General features: G+C 50.5%; 1 protein-coding gene across 2 annotated transcripts in view; it reads right to left on the reverse strand.

Annotated features, from left to right (window-relative positions):
- Positions 1–23,785, reverse strand: part of LOC111860814 (seizure protein 6 homolog) — a 53,484-nt gene that overhangs the window by 26,126 nt on the left and 3,573 nt on the right. For both annotated transcript variants that reach the window (XM_072706799.1, XM_072706798.1), the window contains exons 2-3: positions 4,974–5,612; positions 4,089–4,207 (exon numbers count right to left, since the gene is read on the reverse strand). In XM_072706799.1, coding sequence (XP_072562900.1) covers positions 4,089–4,207; positions 4,974–5,612 — 758 coding nt within the window. The remainder of the gene's footprint in view (positions 1–4,088; positions 4,208–4,973; positions 5,613–23,785) is intronic.

The following is a 23,785-nucleotide window of genomic DNA, read 5'->3' on the forward strand; positions in this document are numbered from 1 at the left end:
CATCTATGGGCCAGCCAAGAAGGGGCACCAGCACTGTATATTAATTATGAGAGATTATGAGAGATCAGCCTGTACTGACCAATCACTCCGAAGATGATCTCTTCCTTTATTAAGTTTAGGGGCAACTCTAGGATTCTTTAAAGGTTTGGACATAGGAGGAGCCGTAATTCATGCGGAGGAACCAATATTATCATTAGCCAATGATGTGTTATGAATTGGTGAGTGATGGGGGGAGGGACACTCCAGGGGCCAATCATCTTACAGCTGAACCCAGTGCCCCCCGTGGCCCCGCCTCTACATGTTGATGGGTGGTGGAGGGAAATGAAGGTACGGAAAAGGGCTGCAGATAAACAGAGAGAAAAGTGCGGAGCACAGTAGGTGGAGACAGCAGGAGAATGACACGATACATCTTACTTAGGCGGAGAAGCTGGTCTGAGCGAATTGGCATTCAGGGTCTGCATCCCTGATAAAAACACTGCTGTCCTACTCGCTATTCAGCAGGTAAACAGCGAGCAGCGGTCAGGCCGAAACAAGCCCTTTACCATCCTGCTGTCGCAGCAGCAGCCGGGCGCGCCGATCTTAACAGGCAGAGACAGAAGAAAAGCACGAGTGCAAACTGGGCGCTTTAAAGTCATCCTCTGCCGTGTCACATGTTTTTCAAGGTGTCCTCTGCTGTGTCCCGTGTTTACAAAGCAATTCTTTACAGTGTTCCATGTTTTAAAGGTGTTTACTGCTGTGTCCCATGTTTATAAAGGTGTCCTCTGCCGTGTCCCGTGTTTTTAAAGGTGCCCTGTCCCCCATAAGCAGGACAGGGCCATTGCAGGCTCAGAATGACCAAATTGTCCAATTAGGGGGCCAATCAGGTGCATATGTGAACACAGATCAACAGCCAGCCTGGGGGAGGAAAGCTGGTCATCGCTGGGCCTGAAGGCAGTGCTGAGATAGCGTCAGGCCTATGCGTGTGCGTGTGCGTGTTCTGAGATGGGATTTTTTACCTGCCTATGACACTAGAGGCATTAGAGGAAGTAAGGAGACGCATTCCATTCTTTCTTAAAACAATAATCATGGACAAAGCAAATCTAAGGGAGATCAAGTCAGAACACATTTGACACCTAAAAGCTGGTCTCAGGTAACTGACAGATGCAAGGAACGTATGTGTCCAGCAGACACGTCACCTGCATATGGGCTGTTGGCTGGCTGGGGGCGGAGTCAGAGCTGAAAGGGGGCGGAGCCTAATCCATTAGTATTATATCAGTCTGCTCTGCTCTGCTCTCATCACACCCCCTGGGAAATTGTTTCTCTTTTTTTTTTTTTTTTATTTGAGAAAGAGGCAAGAGATGGCAGAGGGGAACCTTGACAGTGCCGACACAAGGGCATGATTTCAGCTTGCCTCAGTGTACAAACACGAGAATAGGGGGCCGCGGTGCTGGGTAATGCATTTCTAAACACCGTCAGGGAGAGGTGGTGCTAACAGGACCAGTTAAACACACTTGTAAATAATCTTGTCTGGATATGTAAATATTGCTTAGTGATAATCACAGGAGGTGATGCTCCCCACAGTCGCTCTGCCCTTAGAGATAATCACAGGAGGTGAAGCTCCTCACAGTCGCTCTGCCCATAGTGATAATCACAGGGGGGTGACGCTCCTCACAGTCACTCTGCCCTTAGTGATAATCACAGGAGGTGACGCTCCTCACAGTCGCTCTGCCCATAGTGATAATCACAGGAGGTGATGCTCCCCACAGTCACTCTGCCCTTAGAGATAATCACAGGAGGTGACGCTCCTCACAGTCACTCTGCCCTTAGTGATAATCACAGGAGGTGACGCTCCTCACAGTCGCTCTGCCCATAGTGATAATCACAGGAGGTGACGCTCCTCACAGTCGCTCTGCCCATAGTGATAATCACAGGGGGGTGACGCTCCTCACAGTCACTCTGCCCTTAGTGATAATCACAGGAGGTGACGCTCCTCACAGTCGCTCTGCCCATAGTGATAATCACAGGAGGTGATGCTCCCCACAGTCGCTCTGCCCTTAGTGATAATCACAGGAGGTGACGCTCCCCACAGTCGCTCTGCCCTTAGTGATAATCACAGGAGGTGACGCTCCCCACAGTCGCTCTGCCCATAGTGATAATCACAGGAGGTGACGCTCCTCACAGTCGCTCTGCCCTTAGTGATAATCACAGGAGGTGACGCTCCTCACAGTCGCTCTGCCCTTAGAGATAATCACAGGAGGTGACGCTCCTCACAGTCGCTCTGCCCTTAGTGATAATCACAGGAGGTGACGCTCCCCACAGTCGCTCTGCCCTTAGTGATAATCACAGGAGGCGATGCTCCCCACAGTCGCTCTGCCCTTAGTGATAATCACAGGAGGTGACGCTCCCCACAGTCGCTCTGCCCTTAGTGATAATCACAGGAGGTGACGCTCCCCACAGTTGCTCTGCCCTTAGTGATAATCACAGGAGGTGACGCTCCCCACAGTCGCTCTGCCCTTAGAGATAATCACAGGAGGTGACGCTCCTCACAGTCGCTCTGCCCTTAGTGATAATCACAGGAGGTGACGCTCCTCACAGTCACTCTGTCCTTAGTGATAATCACAGGAGGTGACGCTCCTCACAGTCGCTCTGCCCATAGTGATAATCACAGGGGGGTGACGCTCCTCACAGTCACTCTGCCCTTAGTGATAATCACAGGAGGTGACGCTCCCCACAGTCGCTCTGCCCTTAGAGATAATCACAGGAGGTGACGCTCCTCACAGTTACTCTACTTTGCCTCCTTTTCATCCCCATTAAAATGAAAAATTAAAGTGTGTTACCAGGAACTCGGTACAAGAAAACGAACAATTCATCTCCCCCAAAGCATGAAATCGAATGCCATGGCACTAACACCCATCGTAAACACGCCATCAGCTGCTTAGTGCTCATTGTCCTAATTTAGCAAAAGCCTTTCGACTCAATTACTGCCTTTCGGGGAGCAATGTAACTGAAAAAGTAAGAGAATACTATACATGGAGACAGAAAGAGAAATCCAAAAATTCCAGGATATTCTCAGCGAAATCCATCCTGTTTCCATCTTGTTAAAAAAAAAATCCCAGAATACATGCTTCAGCCAGACACTGTTTGAACAGTCAGTATCTGATTGCACTAAACCGAAAGATACTAATGTACTAACTTACTATGTTTTCAAAAGATTGCAAGTCTCAACTTTCCAGCTTACAGACACAGCCTCACTAAATTCTTTCAGGTTCTGAAATATTAAATAAAAAGTAAAACATCGGTTTAATATCCACATCTTAGATTAAGATTAGAATTATAATAAAACATCCTCATCTTGGTTTAATACTAAGAGTGATTACAGTTCATACAGATTATGGAGAGTTACACCTGCCATAGCTGTCACAGAGTGAAGGCTTAGGCCCCTCCCCCCCCCCCACCAGTCACTGAAAGCATTTTGGGTCCACGAGCTGCATCACGGTGTTCCAGTGACTCTGCAGCACTGCCCACTGTGTGACACGCGGCATAGCGAGGTCAGAGCGACCGGCAAGGATGTGACGACCGTCAAGAATGTTCTGGAAGGAAAGACGGGCCTCCAGTCCCACCCCCACGTCATAGCCAAACCTGACCCGTCCACCATCTACCTCTGACACTAAAAGCATCTTATTTGCTCCACCACCTCTTCTCTTTTTAATCAAATTAATCATCTATTCTATATATCATAGCATTTGTTTTTTTTTTTATAAACCTTGACAGAGGGAACTGTCCAAGAATTACAATGTAATTGTACGTTTATAGCTGTGCGCCCAGCAAATAAAGTCTTGATTCAATTCAATTCAATTCAATTCAATTCAATTCAATTCAAGTCAATTCAATTCAATTCAATTCAATTCAATTCAATTCAATTCAATAATGGCCAGAAGGGTCAGCGTGGACAGTAGAGACAGGAAGTGAGGTCACTCCACCCTCATCCCAATAGCAGATTAAACAGACCTAAAGGAAGTCCAAACTTGCTCACAAACCCATAGGGGTCACTGTGACCTCTCCTCCCAGAACCCCTCCATGGTGAGCTGATGGCCCAGCCAGGGACTGACCTGGATCTCGACCCCGTAGCCCAGGTAGACCGTCACGGAGTAGGTACAGTCCAAAGCGGAGTCGCTCAGGGCCACCTTGACGAAGCTGTCCGGGGCAGTCAGATTGATGCCACAGGCAACTGCGGATGCAAAGAGGAAGTATCAAAGCTTCTGACGTAAAGCCCCTCTCCTGGGGGCAGCCCGCGGTATAAGCGAACTAAGCAGCTGTCCACAAGGGGGCGCCCCTGTCTGATCAGCCTGTCAGAATGGGAAGGAAGGTGACAAATGACAATGAGGTTAATCAGATTTTGCTTAGGGCCCTGCCCATCCCCTTCGTTCCACTGCAAAATCGCTCTGTCAATTCCACTCCAGACCTGAAGAGGCGCTGTGCTGTCTTCAGCTTAGTGACAGCCTCTCTCTCTCTCCACCACCATCAGTCTGACTGTTTCTACTCCTTAACGCTACAATATGTTGATTTCCACCATTGTGTATTTGCACTTTAATCAGTGCACTGCTGATATTACGGCTGCAGTTTTACGCTGAGCTCTGAAGCGCAAATGCTTGTAAGGATAAATTAGAGTGAAATGAACGCCGCAGCGGGGCGTCCCAGATAAATCACTCATGCAGACACTTATGTAATTCTTTGGATTAGTCTGTGGGGTGGAGATTAGTTAAGATCAGTCAGAAATGGGACATTTTCTGATGCATTGCAGCTATGCAGCAAATCATGTGAAAGCTGATTGGGCCCTTCCCCTGTCATTCATAGATTGAAAACATATCATTGGATAATGATAAGGTCAGTCTCTCTGTATAAATTATGGCCCCAGTTATGCCTCCCAATTTAAAAAATTGCTAGAAGCTCCCCTGCATCCATCTTTACATCAAGGATGGACGGGGGGTCTGTACCTGCAGGCTGCTCCGTCATGGGGTCGGGGGTCGTTACAGTGGTGGGTGCTGTGTTTTTCTCAGGGACATCTTGCAGAGATGGTTGGGGTGTTGCGGTCATCACCGGACCGTCGCTTTTTCCCGTCACGACATCCTCCGAGTCCAGGACAAGCTCCTTTGATGGAGTTGTGAGGGTGGGCGGGGCGAGGCTAGTTGCCGTAACAACCGTGTCAGGTGACAAAGTATGTGTGACGGGAGTGGTTAAGAAGTCTGTGGTGACTGGAGTCCCTGTGGTGGCCGAGGGGCTCCCTTCGCCCCCCGCCCTGCCCGGAGCAGTACCGACAGGCGTCATTACCACACCCCCCTGCAGGGATGCGGTCGCCATGGTGACAGTGGTGGTCGCCACGTCGGAGAAAGCGGGCGCGTCCTCGTGGGCCACCGTGTGGCTCGAGACGGGGCTCCCCTCCAAGCCGTCGAAGAAGCGCTGGTCTCCCCGGAAGTCTTTAGTGAGCAGGGCCTGGTGCAGGAGGAGGCCCCGGAGGAGGGGCCTGTGGGTGGGGGGGCCAGCCGGGGGGGTCCCGGGGCCCAGGGATGATGAGGGGGAGTCTGTCTCCAGCCCTGTGACCCGGCCCTTCGGCCCTGCTGCCTCTGGGAAGGAGCCTGAAGAGGAATTGGAGCACACAGTTAGATAGATAGATAGATAGATAGATAGATAGATAGATAGATAGATAGATAGATAGATAGATAGATAGATAGATAGATGGATAGATGGATGGATGGATGGATGGATGGATGGATGGATGGATAGATAGATAAATAGATGGATGGATGGATGGATAGATAGATAGATAGATAGAATAACTTCTTTGGTTATTTCAGTGTGTTTCATCAGAAGTGACTTTTGGGTGACTCTCTACTGTCAGTGACACTTCATGTCCCCGATCGCTGTCCTTGAGGCCTGGGGACACTGTCCCCCCTACTCCTCGCAGTCAGGCCTGGCTGGTTACGTGTGTGTTTCTCAGCTCCTGTCTGCTCCGCGACGCGCTGGCTGCCCATTTTCCCAGGGCACGGTGACTCCTCTGTTTAAGAATTGACGTTTTATCATTTTATCTGTGCGTGTTTTCTCCCCTGCGAGGGCCTGGAGTCACAGAAACGTCTGTTACATCCCGTCAGCATCCTGTTATTGCAACTGTCAGGAGACAGAAACACTCTCCCAGCAGATGGGGTGGTGGGGAAGGACGGAGTCAGCGAGCCACTTCAGCTCAGAAAATGAGCAGCTGACGGGAGACATTGAGGGCTATAGTTAGAGAGGAAGCACCACTGCAAAGTCAGCGAGGGGGACAGGGACCCCAAGCTGCACGCTCTAGTGGGCGGGCAGTGACACAATCCAGCCCCCGTGTCCAGAATCCACCCCCACCGGAGGCTGTCCCAGCTCCAAATCCCCCCCCGGCACCTGCTACAGCCCGACACAATCAGTAACACTGCGGATGCGACGCCAGCGGGATTTGGCCCTCATCTTCACACCGGTAACCGCACCGCCTTTTAAGAATGAGCATGGGTTGACCAATACCATGCAAGAGCAGTGATTGTGGGACATGCCTCTTAGGGGCTGACCAATCGTGTGCATGGATTTCAGTCACATGTCACGGTGATTTGGTGAGAGGGTTCTAGGCTTTTGTGTTCGCAGCACCATCGGTGGAACCGCTTTCTGCTATCTTCCGAGAAGGAAAGCTATAAATAATCGAAAGGCAGGTGCTGTGAGCAGTTACATAAAACAGGAAGGGGGTCAGTCGATTGGCCCGATATAAATTAATCTGGAGACCTCGGCGGAAGGTTGGATGAGTGTGAAATTAAGGGATCCTGGCAGGGCTCGGAGGCTGGAGACCATTTCCGTTCCCGGAGATCACAAGGCTGCTGTACGCAAGGAGACAGGCACCCCCTCTGTGCTGAACACCACACCTGCCCCCCCAGCCACCCGCGTTCAGGGTGCAACATCATTAGCCAAGCGGTTGCCAGGCGACGGCTGTATTCAATAACATCGTCCTTTTTAAAGTTGTGAGCGGTGTGCGTGTTTGACACTCCGCGGGTCAGGTCTGTGCTATAAAGGCACGGCTGAACCTTGATTTTCACGCTGGATCACGACTAGGAGTTACGGCTGACGCGGGTTCGAGTGAGTTAAGGCCGTGCGGCACACAGCTGGTTTGTGACACGAGGGAAAGACACCAGTGTTACTGAGCATCCAGCCGGCTAAAGAGTGAGCCTTGGATTTAACTGGCCTGTGGCTCAGCGGGATAGGCTGCTGTGCTGGGAATCAGAAGGTCGTGGGTTTAAATCCCAAGGTTAATGCAATGATTGCACCGTTGGACTCTCTAGCAAGGTGCTAACCCCCTCCAAATGCTCTGGGGACCGTCTGACCATGCTTCCTCAAATATAAAAGCATTTGCTGAATAAATAAAATATTGAGTGTCAATGACTTTGACGCATTTCCAAAAATGAGAGTGTACTGGGGAGAAAAATGAATCCCTTCGTTCACAAAGTAATTCAAATAAAATGAAAAAATAATTGTAAGTGCAATTGTGGTCACTTGCCTTCCCTACCCTTCCTTTCTACACAACCAAAACACCCCCCCTCCTCAGATATATGCACCCCTAGCCCCACCCAGAAGGCAAACTGAATAGAATATAATATGCGTATTGGCAGTGGCAGTGAACTAACCCTGTCACATCGAAACAGTGACATTTTATCGCACATGCTGTAACAAGCTACGCTGCCAGGCTTGTTCCTCTAAGGGCTACGTCCAAGAATGTCATGGGGTCTGTTTTCATGTTTTGTCGCTTCATCTAATGAGAGCTGGGGGTTGCTCCATCATTCTAAGAACGTTCCAGCCAGGGGTGGGGCGGGGCCACAGATCCCAGCTGAAAGCTGATTTGTCCCCAGAGTGACCCATCCCCTGTCAATCACTAGTTCCAAACATATCATTGGCTACGGATGAGGTCAGTCGAGATATGGATTGAATTGTCTGGACTCGTTCAACCTCGTCTGGCTACGTGTGACGGCCTCTTAAAGAGCCGAGTCCTCTAGCTTGGACTGGGTCTCCGGAAGAAGCCAGAAGGCCTGGAGACTGGAGCACCCTGACCTCTTCGAAGACAAATTCCACTCTGCCGAGAAGCAGCACTTCTGTAGAAGTGACAGGTTGCTGAACTGCCTGGGGGCTGCCTGCAATGGTGGGGGGGGGGGGGGGGGCAGGGGGTACGGTCGTCATCCCCTGGAGGGGATCACTCCCACAAAACATACCCCCGCACAAGCGAAAACCATGCCGCTGCATGCATCCCTCAGACTGACCAGATCATCAGAGAACTGCCCCTTTTTAAAACACTGGGTCACGTGACCTGGCGAGTCAGCTGACCCGGAGAACGATTGGTGCGGCGCTGACATTTAATTAGAGCCGCCACGCCTATTTCATTTGCAAAGGTCACAGACCGCGGTGCCATTTCGGCGACATTGATTGCTCCGCCTAAGAGAATATTCCAGACATTTAATCCACTTTAGCCAGAGGCTAAACGTTCACGCCTGGCACCCCGCCCCCCCCCCTCTTCTCTCCATTGAGCCCGAAAATAGCGTTCCCCAGTGGTTTCCAAAAAGCCTTTCAGAGCTAATTTGCCACTGCCATCCAAATTCACCGTCGCGAAAACGCGACGACACTGCGCTGCCAAGTGCGAATGCCTCTGAGGCAGTCTTCTGGTGAAGAGGGGTTTTGATTTGTCTGACACCTGTGCTGCGATGCTGTCTGTACTGCCAGCTCCCTGCCCATCAGGCCATCGCAGACAAGACCCCCCCCTCCCCCAACACCACACAATATATATCTGTGATCCAGGTTACCTGCGTCAGTACTGATGGGTACTCCCCTAAAACTGGCTTTTGGATTCACAGTCTCTGGGGTGACTTTTACCCCAACCAGGGGACGTGAACCACACCCCCCCCAGCTGCTCCAGGCTGATGCCCTGACCGACACACCCCCCGACAAACTCCACACCTACCCATAACCCTCCATGTCGAAACAGGCAGCCCAAAGGTTGCGAAACGCATTTCCTGCAGCCCCGATTCTGTCAAACATCTCCCCCAGCTTGCAGATGAAACTGCATCCTCATGGACCCCTGGCTCTGAACGGACGAGGAGAACCTGTGCCTCCTGCTATGGAGCGCCAGGTGGGGTGTGATCTCCACCTCGCATTTCCGTTCCTTCTTTCATCCTTCGCCTGATTGGCTCGTTGTTTGACTGACAGCCGGGCCAACGTATCACAACTCAGCTCTCCTGTTTTTTCCAGTGTAGAGTGCAGATTCTGGGGTATTACGATGGATTAGAAGCTCACTTTGACTCCTGCTGTCTTCCTCAGATTCTCTCTCCATCCTCGCTGTAATCCCACCCAATCCCCACCATGATCTGTCCCGTCCATTTCATCACCCCTGTCGCATGTTCCTCGTATCACAACCAGGGGCTGGTCTGTCCTGATCTGTCCTCCGACAGATCCCTGACTGACGGAAAGTGCTTCTTTGGTACCTGCGACCACTGCTGAACCGGAATCAATAGGCAGAGAGAGACGGGCAGGGATGAAGACAGCTCCCCCGGGCAGAAGATAAGGGATGGGTAGCATGGGCAGCTGGGGCCTGAATCGGGAGCAATGCTATATGGACGGAAAGTTCCAGAAAGGAGCCAGCCTCACTGGAGATCTTCAAGGAAGACATTGTAAAAGAATAGCCTGGTTCTGCAAAGCCCCAAGGTGGAGGATGTGTGGTTTACGTCACGCTGAATGGGAAGGAGAGTCCCCCCAACCTCTTGGCTCCCTGGGCTGAGCTGGTGGACAGTGAATGATCTGATGACATTTGGAGGCCATCAGGAGAGCAGAAAGCCAGGGCAATTAAGGCCTGTTTGTTTAATGAGCTGTAATCCACGCAATATCCCCTCCACCCCCACATTGGGTGGGGGCTGCAGGCGACCTCGCCAGAATGAACACGAGCGATTAACGTAATCCAGCAAATACCAACAGACACTGGTCGCACCTCGCCCTTGGTGGAAGTCGCTGGCAGACGGGGAACATTTTATCAGCATAGTCCGAGCTCTCCAGAAACGTCCCCCCACTGTTTAGTAGGAACGTTTTAGATGTGGGCGGTGGGGGGGGCTAACCAAGGTTACGGCTCTGTCATGCCAGTGACCTGGAACTGGATCCAAACTACTTGCTGGATCTGTATGCACTTCCCCTGTGATCATTGACCAGGAGAAATTTTCACCCAATGTCCCACCAAAAGCTTTTATCCAAAGTGATGTACAATTGAGAGGGAGTCAGGGTCAGCCAGTCACTGCAATTGGGGATTAGGGGCCTTGTTCAAAGGCCCATGATGAAATCACTGCCAACTCTGGGATTTGAACCGACAACCTTCCGATTCCAGGCACAGCATCCTAACCCGCTGGGCTGCACACCAATTAAGGCAGCTGGATTTGGACGCCGGGACGTCGGTGTTTATCCCCGTCATGGAGCAGCTGAGCGCTGTAGAACGTTAACTCACTCACTTCATGTGTACGATGGTTAGATGGTGGCCTTTTAGATGGATCCTGAGACAGTTGGTCTTCACCACCAGCCCTGGCACCCAAGGCTCTGCCGTTAACCCTCCTGCGGTCCACAGTCTCTGCTCCCCTGGGCTCTGCACAATTCCGTAGTTGGCTCGTCAGCCGTGACAGTAAAGGTGAGGGTTAGTTTTGGGGTGGAGTGTGCACGATCGGTTTGTAGGGGGGGGCCACAGGAGTGTGCAGAACTGATGATGAGGACGATGGTATTTCTGACTGCTAAAATCTCGCGGAATCACTGTCCACCCCAGGGATGACAGCGATAGCGTCTTCCACACAACGTTCTTTCAATGTCTCTGTGAAGACGACTGCTGCACATTCACCATGTGCTCGGCACATCTGACATGCGGTACCGTGCCCCCCTCCCACCCCCCAACTCCCGGAATACAAATTGTCTCCAAGTGTGAACCAATCAGGATGCACGATCACAACCGGGATAGACTGAGGATGGAAGAGAGGAACCCAGTGGCCTGCAGTCCCACGCTTCTGCATGGTTGCATCACACCCCCCATGGAAGAGCCAATGAGCATCAGTAGTCACAGAGGGTCTGAATCCCCAGGAAAAGTACCCGCGCTACCATCTCGGCACATTAGGGGGCGCACCGCCATGCGCATGACCAACACAAAAAGCACACGTTCAGCCACTCTGAGCCTAACGGACGCCATTACAACCTGCAGGATGCAATACTGACTGCCTCTGACAGCTACCTCATGTACAAAGGCTTTATCACGTAAAATATACAATCCCTGCAGTACCCAGCTACGACCAGGGGTGGCATAACATGCAACTGCTGTCTGACCCCCTGCAATGGGACTGAATCACTCTCCATCCCGGCTGGGTGAGATAAGCCCTCAAATGAAACTGTCTTGTCCAGTACCTGAAGGGAAAACTGTTAACACCAGTGGCTACCTGTGATTAATAATAGTGAGATAGACTGTCAATCCCACAATTCCTGTGTCCGAGGCACCTCAAGCCAGCTCACACACCCTGCAGCTGCCTGTTTACCAGACCCCGTTAAATTGTCACGACGCATCAACTGGCCTATTTTGCCTCATTATAAAGCTGTTTTTGCACCGAATCACTCCTCACTGGGACCGCAGGGGACGCCCAGCCCATCTCCCAGAATGCCCTGGGGCGGGCGGCCCGCAGATCAGCATAAGCAATTATTAAACATGCGCCGTCGCTACAGCCGGTGATAAGTGAGCTACAACTGCCTGATTTTCGCCCGCAAGCTGAACAGTATTGAAGAGAATCGTGTTACTTTATTAGAGCATTTTCGCTCTAGAGCTGGAACAAATTTGCTTGTCAAGCATGACTACCCATGTAAATACAAGGGGGTGAGAGGGAGAGAGAGGGAGAGAGTTGGGGAGAATGAGAGGTAGAGAGAGGGAGGGAAAGAATGAAGAACTGAGAGAGAGTAGAAAAGAAAGAGACAGAGAAAGGGAGAGATAGAATGAGAGACAGAGGAGGAAGGAGAGAGAGGGAAGAAGAGAATGAAAGAGACGGAGGGAGGGACAGACAAAGACAGAGAGAGAGAGAGCTGGAGAGAATGAGAGGTAGAGAGAGGGAGGGAGAGGATGAAGAACTGAGAGAGAATAGAAAAGAAAGAGAGACAGAGAAAGGGGGAGAGAGAATGAGGGAAGAGACAGAGGGAGGGACAGACAGAGACAGAGGGAGAGAGAATGAGACAGAGAGGGAGAGAGAAAGGGAGGGAGGGAGGGAATGAATGAAAGAGACATAAGGAGGGAGAGAATGAGATAGAGTGAGGGAGACAATGAAAGAGAGAGGGAGGGAAAGAATGAGACAGATTGAGAAAGGGAGAGACAAACAGACCTAGACTCGAAGAGACAGAATGAGAGAAAGAAATAATGAATGGGAGAAAAGGAGAGTGAGAGAGAGAGAGAGGTGTGAGGAAGGCAGACCTGTCGTTAGTGTCCCGAGAGAGGATCCATTTTTTAGCTTAACCCAGATTTCTTAATTAAACCTGCAGCTGCTCACGTTTGTCTGGGAGCCGTGAAGTGAGCCAGCGGAGGGGAGAAAACACCCTTACAGACGGCTCACTTACTCTGGCCGACCCTTTCATCACACGAGCCTTTCTACTTTCCCGACAGGCAAGCCGGCCTCAGGGGGAGTTATAATGACATTCAGGAGAGCGTCTGCTGCCCGCAGCCCTCAGAGCGTCTTCACGCACTCACAGTCTCTAACTGTACCTACAGTTTGCCGATCAAACACTCAGTTTTACATCATTCGTTAGTGACACTGACTGCAGGCTTCGAGCTGCCATCTCCCTTCAGTAAGAAAGCCAAACGTAGACGGCGGAAACGCAGGTAAGAGGTATTCCTGCAGAGACCCGCCATTAGCTGTAATGGTTCCCAGTTGCTGCTTTATGAGTGTGGATTTAAATGCTGCTCATTTCCCTCCGCATCAGCCCACGTAACGGACAGACAGTGATTACCACCATTAGCATCTCCCACACCGTCTTACGAAATGTTTCCTTAACTCTAAATTGAAATAAAACCAACTAAACCAGAATGGGCACTAACAGACTTCTGAGTTACTCGCAAGATAATAATAATAATAATAAATGACCTTGACAGAAGTTTTTTTGGAACGTAATTTAAATGTTCATTAGTATACATTACACATTTATTAAATACCAAAATACTCATACAGACTGTCCATCCATCCATCCATCCATCCATCCAGAACAGGGACAGTGAGCCTGGAGTCCATCCCAGGCAGGGGACAGAAAGCCACTCCATTGCAGAGCATGCACAAGCACCCACACACACACACACACACACACGCACACACATGCACACACATGCGCACGCACACACACATGCACACGCACACACACACACATGCACACACATGCGCACGCACACACACGCACACACACACATGCACACGCACACACACACACACACACATGCACACACACACACACGCACACACACACACACACATGCACGCACACACACACACTTGCCTTCAAGGAAGCTGGATGTAAAATGAGCTTATTATTTACATTTTTATTTATTCATCAGACATCATCTTATCCAAAACAACACACAGTTTTTTAAGACAGCAGCGTCAGACAGTCCCTGGATAAACTGGGTATTGAGGGTCTTGCTCAGGGGCCCAGCGATGAAGTCACTCTGCCGACCTGGGATTTGATCTGGCAACCTTCCAATCAGACCCAATATGCGACATAGCACTCATTACAACTTCAGGGGCCTCCAGTGCGACGGCCTCCAGCCGGATGACGGGAACGTGCCATCTGCAAGATGGAGATCCCACAGGCGGAAGATGGAGATCCCACAGGCGGAAGATGGAGATCCCACAGGCGGAAGATGGAGATCCCACAGGCGGAAGATGGAGCTCCCACAGGCGGAAGATGGAGGTCCCACAGGCGGAAGATGGAGCTCCCACAGGCGGAAGATGGAGGTCCCACAGGTGGAAGATGGAGATCCCACAGGCGGAAGATGGAGCTCCCACAGGCGGAAGACGGAGCTCCCCCACCGCCCCCCGCCCGCTGTCCTGCTGTACGCTGCCTGCTCAGGCTGACGCTCAGGCTGACGCACAGAGAGCCTCCCCAGATGCTGCCCGATCTTACGACCCCAAAGACAGCCAGCAGTCACGTGACCGACACCTTCACCCTGCAGCTGAAGGAGCAGGCAGGTGGCTCAGAGCAGGAATCATCGCCTGCGGCACTCCTCACTGCGCCGCGATCACTGCGCCGCGATCACTGCGAGGGGGCCAGCGAAATGCCCCGCGGCTGTTTAGGTAGCCTGAGCAGATTCGTTAAAGCCCCTCTCACTCACACACAGCCGCAGTCAGTCGAACCCAGGCCCGGCTGGGGGGCGGGGCTGGGGGGGGGGGTGCTCTTTACAGCAGAGGTGTCACCGCGATGGTAACAGGGCGCGGGTATCACAGGGGTCCGTCATCTCCGACGTCAGATGAGCTGTTGCCAGTGCCGACGGTCCACAGGTGAGCCTAAGTGCTGCTCTTTAAAGGCAGCAGTTCCAAGGTCCTTCCCTGCAATGTACACTCATGGAGGGGCTACAGTAACAGTGATGGTTCAAGGACCTCATTCAAGGGTACAACAGGTAGCCACTTCTGCGACAGAACGCGGGAAACGTAGGGGTAAGCACTATCAGGCACTGTATGCTTCCTGCTGCCAGTGAAATATGCAGTGCCAGTGACATACGCAATACCAGTGACATGTGCAGATCTGGTACATACACACCATTTCCCCCTCAACAATGACACGCACCAAAGAGCAAAATGGCAAATGCATCTAAAACTAAATTACTAACAGAAGCTTCAAGAACAATTGAAAAAAAAAAGGACAGCTTGAATCCTCACGGGCCTGCAAATGTTTCTCACAAATCTCGAATCTCCCGGAACAAGCTAAAATTACACAGGCCTCCCTTCCCCCCACTCCCCCAGGAAAAAGCAACCTCTGGTGAAAACCACCCCCCCCCCCCCCCCCACGGGGTGACCACACAGTGACCGTGCCACAGGTACTGGCTCCATCTGGATTCTGTTCTGCCAGATGGGCAGATGGAAAAAAAAAATATTAAAAAACGGAGTGTGATGGGAAATGATGCGCTTCATACACTGAACAGCAGGAGGCGCGGCAGTTTAGGAGCAGCTGCTAAGGTACGGAACACCACTGCTAATTCCGTTACATCTGCTCTCCCAGTATAGCTCGGCCCGGTAAGAAGGCAGTGAGCTCTGGGCCCGACCCGGTTGGAGAATAAGGTGCTGCCAGAGGATCTGCCAGGGTTAGGCATGTGGACGGGGTGACAACACTGAACAATAGAGTAGCACTCTTTGGCCAGCAGGGGGCGGCAGTGAAGCACCCAGCTCTGTGACCCAAGGTTCACGCTGCAGTGGAGGAGCAGTGGAACGGACCTCCAAAGCCCCCCCGAGAGGCGACGGTTGGATCCCCATCTCCAGGCCAAATGCACACGGTTTGGCGCGAGAGGCTGAAATTAATTAGATTTATAAAGCTGCTCGGTATCCCGGGTCGTGGGGGGGGGGGCATCGATACCGGGACCGGGAGACTCCTGCTGGGGGAGGGCAGATTGCCCAGAGGTCAGGCAGGGCATGGGCCATGTGGGGGGTGGGCGTGGATGTGGGGTGAGGGGGCACAGGCCATCTGCTAGCTGGGCTGCCAGGAGGGGGTCACAGAATCCATCAAGGACGCACGCAGAATCCATCAAGGTCACCGACCCCCCCTCCTAACCATTCAAGCCTCCATGCCGCCTTCCCATGATTCCCTGCATCCTCACCCTCCAAGCCCCGCCCACTCCCGCCAAGATGGTGCGCTCTGATAACGACGCACTGCAAACGTAGCTGCTGTTATCGACGTGGACCCATAGTGCTTGTAATATTAGCATTAGCATAATGTTAGCATTAGCCGAGCCCAAGGGTGTCACTGTGTTTTTAAACACTGGAAAGGACAGGGACGGATCCGTCCTCTCACTTTGTGCTGTATGACATTGTATATTGCACCGTGACTGCATACATTTTGTTAATCAGGCCTACAAAAAGTTTGAATCAACAGCAGTGTTTGAATTACACCAAGGATTTTGGGGGAGTTGGGAGGGGGGTGAAGTGTCACTGTATATTGCGTGTTATTGCATATTACATACGGTGCTGGAAAAATTTAAGAAACCACTTTGAAAATCTGCATTTATAAATCCTGGTTTAATCCTGGTTCTGCTGGCAGAGGCTACACTGCACGGCAGGCTGCTTCCAGGCTCAAAGTTTCTAAGACAGCAGTACAGAAGAACATGGTGAAGCAGGAGACACAGGGATTGACCAGAAACCAGCCAGATAAAGGGACTTTCTAATGCCAGAGATGACCGTCGACTTATCCTGCAGTGCGTGATAAATCAGAGGATGACCTCAAGTGACCTTCAAAAAGAATGGGAAACATTAAGTGGTGTGAAGTGCACTGTTAGGATAGTTCATAACAGGCTCCTACAAGCAGGACTGAAGACCCATAAAGCAAGGAAGAAGTCCTTCATCAATCAGAACCAGGGCAGAGCCAGGTTGCAGTTTGCAAAATAATATATATTTTATATTTTACACAGGCGCATGCCCATAAATTGACAAATGAGTGAAACTGAATATATTAACATTTTTTTTCATTGAAATTTTTTCCAGAGCTGTATATATTTGTGCTAAAAGACGTATGTACAGAATTATATACATTTCAATGAAAATAATTGTGTCTACGAAATAGCTGCAAAGGCATCTGAGCGGAAGATTTTAAATCCACTTGTTGACACCAAATCAGTATAGAATACAGTGATCCCCCGCTATATTGTGCTTCAGCTATCGCGCCCCCGCTATATCGCGGATTTCCCCCCCACGAGTCACAGTTCTCTGCGTATCGCGTACCTTGCTTGTGGTCCGATTGTTGTCAGCTAACCTTTTGTGAACTTTTCGTTTTGTTTTAAGCCCTACGATTTAAGACTTAAACTATTTAAAAAAATGTTTATTTATATCCGTATCGCGGATTTTCACCTATCGCTAATGGGTCTGGAACGTAACTTCCGCGATTGGCGGGGAATCACTGTATAGCCTATAGTCTATAGTCTCTAGCAGACAACAGTGTGTCCCATGACATGAAAACAAACCCTCTTTGGAGACATTAAACACTTTGCACTTCAAGTCAGGAGTGTAAATTTTTTTATTTGAAATTTATTTAGGCTACCCATCCGCAGCAAAGTTATAACATTATAAACAAGCAACTTAGCGGTATGCTCACGTTATCAAATTTAATTTGTGTTTGCAAACTGAAGGACGGGAATTTATCACGCAGTATTGCCTGCAGTATCCCAGGGAAATTTTGTGCACGGACATTGTTGGAGCATCCTTGACATTGCAATACAGGTTTTCAGTCTATTGTTCCAACATTACTAGAGGTAGCGCTAAGTTTCATCCCTCTATTCAGTATTGTAACCAAAGGATGCGCGTGAGACGTCTGCCACGTGACTTTTCCAAACGCCTAGAGCGTCAGTAGTTGCCTGACAGTGAAACAACCAATCACAGCAGTGCAGACTTGAAAGCGTCCCTCTGACTTCTCCAATCCAGCGCCTATCATGTCATTATACCCACAATCCCTTTCAACACCACTTGCTCTGGGTCATGGATAAACGTTGCCGTAGACATTTATGTGCATGCAACTGAAATCTTCAACTAAAAGCTTTTTCTCCCCGGTCAGTAGGTTAGCTGGGAACTGAATTATCATTCATGTTTTGAATTATTATTCATATTTTTTAAAGGAAAATCCAGGAAAATATTGGGTAGGACACCATTTTGAATACTGGATGGGATATGTCCCATCTGTCCCCCCCCCTCCTCCATGAATGTCCCTTATGGCCAAGTCGCTTCGATAACTGGCTGTAAGGTTCGACACCTGAGGGGGCTGGTGCTCAGATGGATCTCGGCTGGGCCTCAGCTAACCCCCAGCAGAACATGGCAGCCCCTGCTCCCCACCCCCCCCCGTGCTTTAATCAGTAAGACCTTCTCTCTCTGCTCCATCGTTGGCTGGAGATCCAGAGCTAGCAGTGATGCAACGTTCTGTCAGATGTGGATGAATGAGAACAGGGGTGTGTGTGTGTGTGTGTGTGGGGGGGGTCATATATGGCACAGCAAATGGCCCCCGCTTGGTTTCACCACTGTCACACCCCATCTTGCCGCAGACGTCAGCCAGTGACAGCACACAGAACCTCTGCAATGGAGTGACAGCACACAGAACCTCTGCAATGGAGTGACAGCACACAGAACCTCTGCAATGGAGTGACAGCACACAGAACCTCTGCAATGGAGTGACAGCACACAGAACCTCTGCAATGGAGCGACAGCCGTCTTCCTTTTATCGTCTCTCCTCCTGGATTTCTTACTTTTTTTTTAATATTTAATTCTCAGTGACAATATGAGACCCTCTGTGGTTCATGGACCCTTTTCCCAGTAAAATCAGGGCATCACTGATCACGGGTGTATACAGGGGTGGGGCCACAGGGGCACTGGCCCCAGAGGAAAGCTGATTGGCTCCCGGAATGCTCCCTCTCCTGTCATTCACTGATTCAAAACATATCATTGGCTAATAATAAGGTTGGTCCCTCTGTATGAATTATTGCCCCTATTATGCGCCCCCAACTTAAAAAAATCTAAAATTGCCCCTGTCACCAATCCAGGCCTGGTCACCCCACATGCCAGCTCCATCCCAGGGCACGTGTCTGGGACTCCTGGCTGGGTTACCCTGAGGGTAACGCTGCTGCATCCGGCCATAGAGCCACACACTAAACAGGAAGCAATGACTGACACAGAGAGCTGCCTGGGCAAAAATCGTCTGTCAACATCCGGTGCTTTTAATTGTAACCTTCTAGTGAGTGAATATTTTACAAAAGCGGGAGTCCATTTGCACGCTGGACAGAAAGATCATTAGCCGTCGCCGTGCTACACAGGTGATACTGTCAACCAAGATATTCACAGTGTATAAAAAAATTAACATAAAACATTAAAACGATCAGTCAACGGACAGCCTGACAGCTCCTGAGAAAGTCCCCCAGTCATCCAAGGCAAACCGGTCGATTATAATCATAATTATAATTTATGTATGACATTATAATTTGCTTCACAATTATGAAACAAATGCCTCCGAACATCAGGATGTCTGCGAATCGCACAACAGAAGGGACGTGACCAAAGCCCCCCCCCCCCCCGGCAGAACCCTCACGCAGTGGGGAGGCCGACGCCGTTTGCTTTGTCTGTGACACCCCCTGTCAGCTCTGTCCTTTTTTTTACACTCCATTTTTTGAGGACCAGTCTGACCTTCCTAACATGGGTCACCTTGCTCTCTCACCTACCCACAATGCCCTGCTGCAACCGCTCACACCGGGGGGTCCGATGCGTCGTATGACCTTTTCAGGACGGGAAACCATCATAGACAGATGGCAGGAGGTCCTGACGAGAAAGGAGGAGTTAGCCTTCATGAGACGGGAAGGACACTGGCACCAGCTGAAAGCTGATTGGCCCGCTCGCCTGTCACTCACCAATTCGAAATACATCATAGGCCAATGATATGGTCAGCCCCTCTGTATGATTTGTGGCTCCTCTTATGGCCCCCTCATTACTGACCTCCTTTGGGGAGGTGTTCAGTTTCCTTGGTTACTATGGCCCCTTCCATACTCGACTTCTACCCAGCTTCCCCCCCACCAACATGTGTGAGTACATGAGTAAGACTGAGTGGCATCATTAAAGCACTGTTAGCCCCACTGCACCTGCGTCCCCCCCCGTCCGTCCCCCCCCACTGCATGGCCCTGCCCTGGATAAACGGCATATCGTTAGTGAAAAGCACGTCGATCAACACAAGTCAATAGATGATGGGGTCATATGACCTGTGCAGGCCTGGGTGGCACAGCAATGGTTTGCATAGGTGTGGGGGGGATATTCCAGGCAGAGTGTAAGGGGTCATTCACACAGCCCGTGATGACACCGCAATTGCCATGGCCACCGTGTTACTTCTGGAACGGTCTGTGCTCTTCCATCCTGTACACCGTTATCACACTTATGATAATCACCATAATGCCACCATAATGATGTGGGCTTGACAGTGGCCCTGCTGTCATGTGACTTTGTTCTGATTTTGTAAAGTGCTCTTTCACTGTAGAAAGGCACTATATAAATAAAATATATTATTATTCTGGGATATTATTCGCAGATGCTCTGTGCAGGCATTTACAGTCATACACTGACAGTATTACTGAGTAACGGTGCCCCTTCAAATGTGCCTTTGTGATTCTCGTCCAGACAAGGACAAGTGTAATCATGCTCCTGTACCACCAGGGGGCAGGTCACATATCAAACACAATGCCAAAGCTGACGTGAGAGCAGCTAAAGAAGCCGGGCTGAGTAAATCCCACAGTGAGAGAATGACAGTAAATAACAAAGCTGGCTGAGCCTGCAGGTGGTACTGCAAAACACCATGCCAGGATCCACCACACCAGGATCCACTGCACTGGGATCTACTACACTAGGATCCACCACACCAGGATCCACTGCACTGGGATCCACTACACTAGGATCCACCACGCCAGGATACAACATGCCAAGAGCCACTATACTAGGATCACTAATCCAGGATCAATCAATGCACCATTACCATGGTTCCACAATCCACTACACTAACATCTACCATGTCAAAATCCACTACACCAGGATCATCAAATTAGAATCGTATACACCGGCAGCACCCAGTTAGATTGCCAAATAAAAAATATGTCAGATTGGAGTAAAAACACCAAGAAGTATCTAAGAAATAAACCCTGAGGAGATGGGATGAGGCTGCAGGGCTGAGCTGAATGTCAGAAAGGGGTGGGGGGGGGGGCACCCATTCACTGTATTTACATGGAACTGTATTTAGGGTCTGCATCAAATCCCTGACGGATTGCCTTAAAGGAGCAGGGGCTCCAAACAGAAGCATGAAAAAGTATTATTAGTGTGGCGGAGAGAGAGAGACTAGGATAGAGAGGGAAAAAGGGGGAGAGAGGGGGAGAGAGAGAGTGGGAGAGACACGGAGAAAAGGGGGAGAGGGGAAGGGAGAGAGAGGGCGCATGAGGCAGATGAATGTGAGGCAGGGGTAGCCTGATGCCTGCCAGCTCAGGGGAAATGTAGCATGAAATGCAAAGATAACTTACCCCCCCCCCCATCCTCCCCCTGCATGGGGAGGAAGTCCTTAACCTCATCACCCTTCTGGCACTATGGAATAACAGGAAAAAGCCGGAGTCTGCGCGACGGAATACTAGGAAAAGCTGCGGTCTGCATTAAGGAATACCAGGAAAATCATGGGTCTGCATTAAGGAATACCAGGAAAAGCTGGGATCTGCGTGACGGAATGCCAGGAAAAGGCGGGATCTGTGCGACGGAATGCCAGGAAAAGCCAGGGTCTGCACTACAGAATACCAGCAAAGGTCTGGGTTTGCACTACGGAATACCAGGAAAAGCCAGGGTCTTCACTAAAGAAGTACAGGAAAAGCCGGGGTCTTTACTAAAGATTTATAGGAAAAACTGGGGTCTGCACTAAAGAATTCCAGTAAAAGCCAGGACAATGGAATGGAATGGAATGCCAGGAAAAGAAGGGGTCTGCACCACAGAATACCAGGAAAAGTCTGGGTCTGCACTACAAAATACCAGGAAAGGTCTGGGTTTGCACTACGGAATACCAGGAAAAGCCAGGGTCTTCACTAAAGAAGTACAGGAAAAGCTGGGTCTGCACTAAAGAATACAAGGAAAAACCAGGGTCTGCAATACAGAAAACCAGGAAAAACCAGGGTCTGCAATACAGAAAACCAGGAAAAGCCGGGGTCTGCAATACAGAAAACCAGGAAAAGCCGGGGTCTGCACTATAGAATACAAAGAAAACCCGGAGTCTGCAATACAGAAAACCAGGAAAAACTGGGGTCTTCACTAAAAAATTCCAGGAAAAGCTGGGGACTGCACAATGGAATTCCAGGATTGCCGGGGTCTGCACTATGGAACGGCAGAAAAGCCAGGGTCTCCACCACAAGTTTATGCTGGACCTGACATAGGGGGCACTGTTTTTCACACCCATAAACCCACACTGGGCACACAGACTATAACACAACAGATGTGGTTCTGCCTCATGCTCTGCTATGCCATGTCATGTAGGATTAGTAGAGCTGGCTTAATGTAACCAAGAAGAAACCCAATTACAACACAGCTTCTCCGCTAAACCTTTCCTGTGAAATCATCCCTAGAAGGCCTATCGTGGTCATTCTACCAGGGGTTCGAGCAATCCCACATCCCCATACCTTGCTCTCATATTTGGTCTTATTAAGATTAGTGGGACGTTTCACACTCGGCGTAGAAGCATCTGTCAATAATCAGGTCAACATGTGGCGCAGTAGTTCAGGGCATGGATTAACAGGCTGAACGCTGCTGAATACTCTGTTCTGGATGCGCGGGTAAAGCACTTAATTAGTCTAGTGAAGTACCCAGCCATATAAATCGGGTAAAAATGTGGATCGCTCTGAAAGGAGTCGGATGAACAGCCAGGATGGTACGGTCACAAAGACAGCAGCAGCACAGCCAGCAGAACAGAGGGAGCTAATCCGCTTCATTTGGTCACTGCAAGACGCCAGGAGTCACAAGCTGCTACACCACGGGTCCTCCGAGCCGGAGAGCCGGGCCGGATCCCAGGATCTGAGAGCCAGACGGCATTCCCGGTCCATCCGCCTCGGAAACAGCAGGAAACAGGACAGAGCCGAGCCGAACTTCTGGGGGTAGGTGTGGGTGTTTATGTATGGGACGCGACGGAGTACGGCTTTTACCCTGCTTTCCTGTAAGACCTCCCCCCCCCCTTCTAGTGCCTCCCCCGCTTTGTTCTGGTCAGTTACGAATCCGCTGTTCACGAGGGACCGATCGCCATGGTGACAGGCATCGGGATACTGCAGGGTGATGCTCTACAGGGGGTGGCAGGTTAAACAGGTGGATTGCAGGTGGGATTAACTCCCAGGGCTGTTAACTCCCCCCCCCCCCCCGGCTCCCTGCTGGCCCCAGAATATTCATGAGGAACCTAAGGGGGGGGGGGGGGGGCGGTGTCTCACCACAGACACCCTTCCCTATGGAGGAACAATCTCAGTAATATAATTAAACCACCTGCTCAAGCACAAAGTTCTCCGTACAGTATACAGATCCTTCCAATAACCAGCAGGGGGCGTAATGGTTAGGTCACGGGTCAGCGATGAACTCCCACTGCCGCGGTTGTTCCCTTGAGCAAAAGAACTTCACTTCAGGAACCCACCGAGACGTGTGAGCGGACGACCCAGCTAAAGGACGGAGCTTTTAGACAAAACCGCTAATTATATAGAATGATATTCACATACACGTCACACACACACACACACTAATGTGCAGAAGCACACTGATGCGGCAAGTCACCACATCAGTTCCTTCATGAATCAGCTAGATGTTCCCCCAACTCCACTACGGATGATGGCTTACTGGGCAACTACACCTTCACACTTTTTCTCATGGTGGCGGACGAGATCATACTGCTCCTCAGAGCTCATGTGCTGGCTCCAGGCAACTGGGATGATCCGCCCGTGTGATTATACTCTGACTGTTACTCTGTACTGGGGCAAAAATGCCAAACACAAATATTAGTG

This window comes from Paramormyrops kingsleyae, chromosome 24, assembly GCF_048594095.1.
Source record: "Paramormyrops kingsleyae isolate MSU_618 chromosome 24, PKINGS_0.4, whole genome shotgun sequence".
In the NCBI taxonomy this organism is placed as follows: domain Eukaryota; kingdom Metazoa; phylum Chordata; class Actinopteri; order Osteoglossiformes; family Mormyridae; genus Paramormyrops; species Paramormyrops kingsleyae.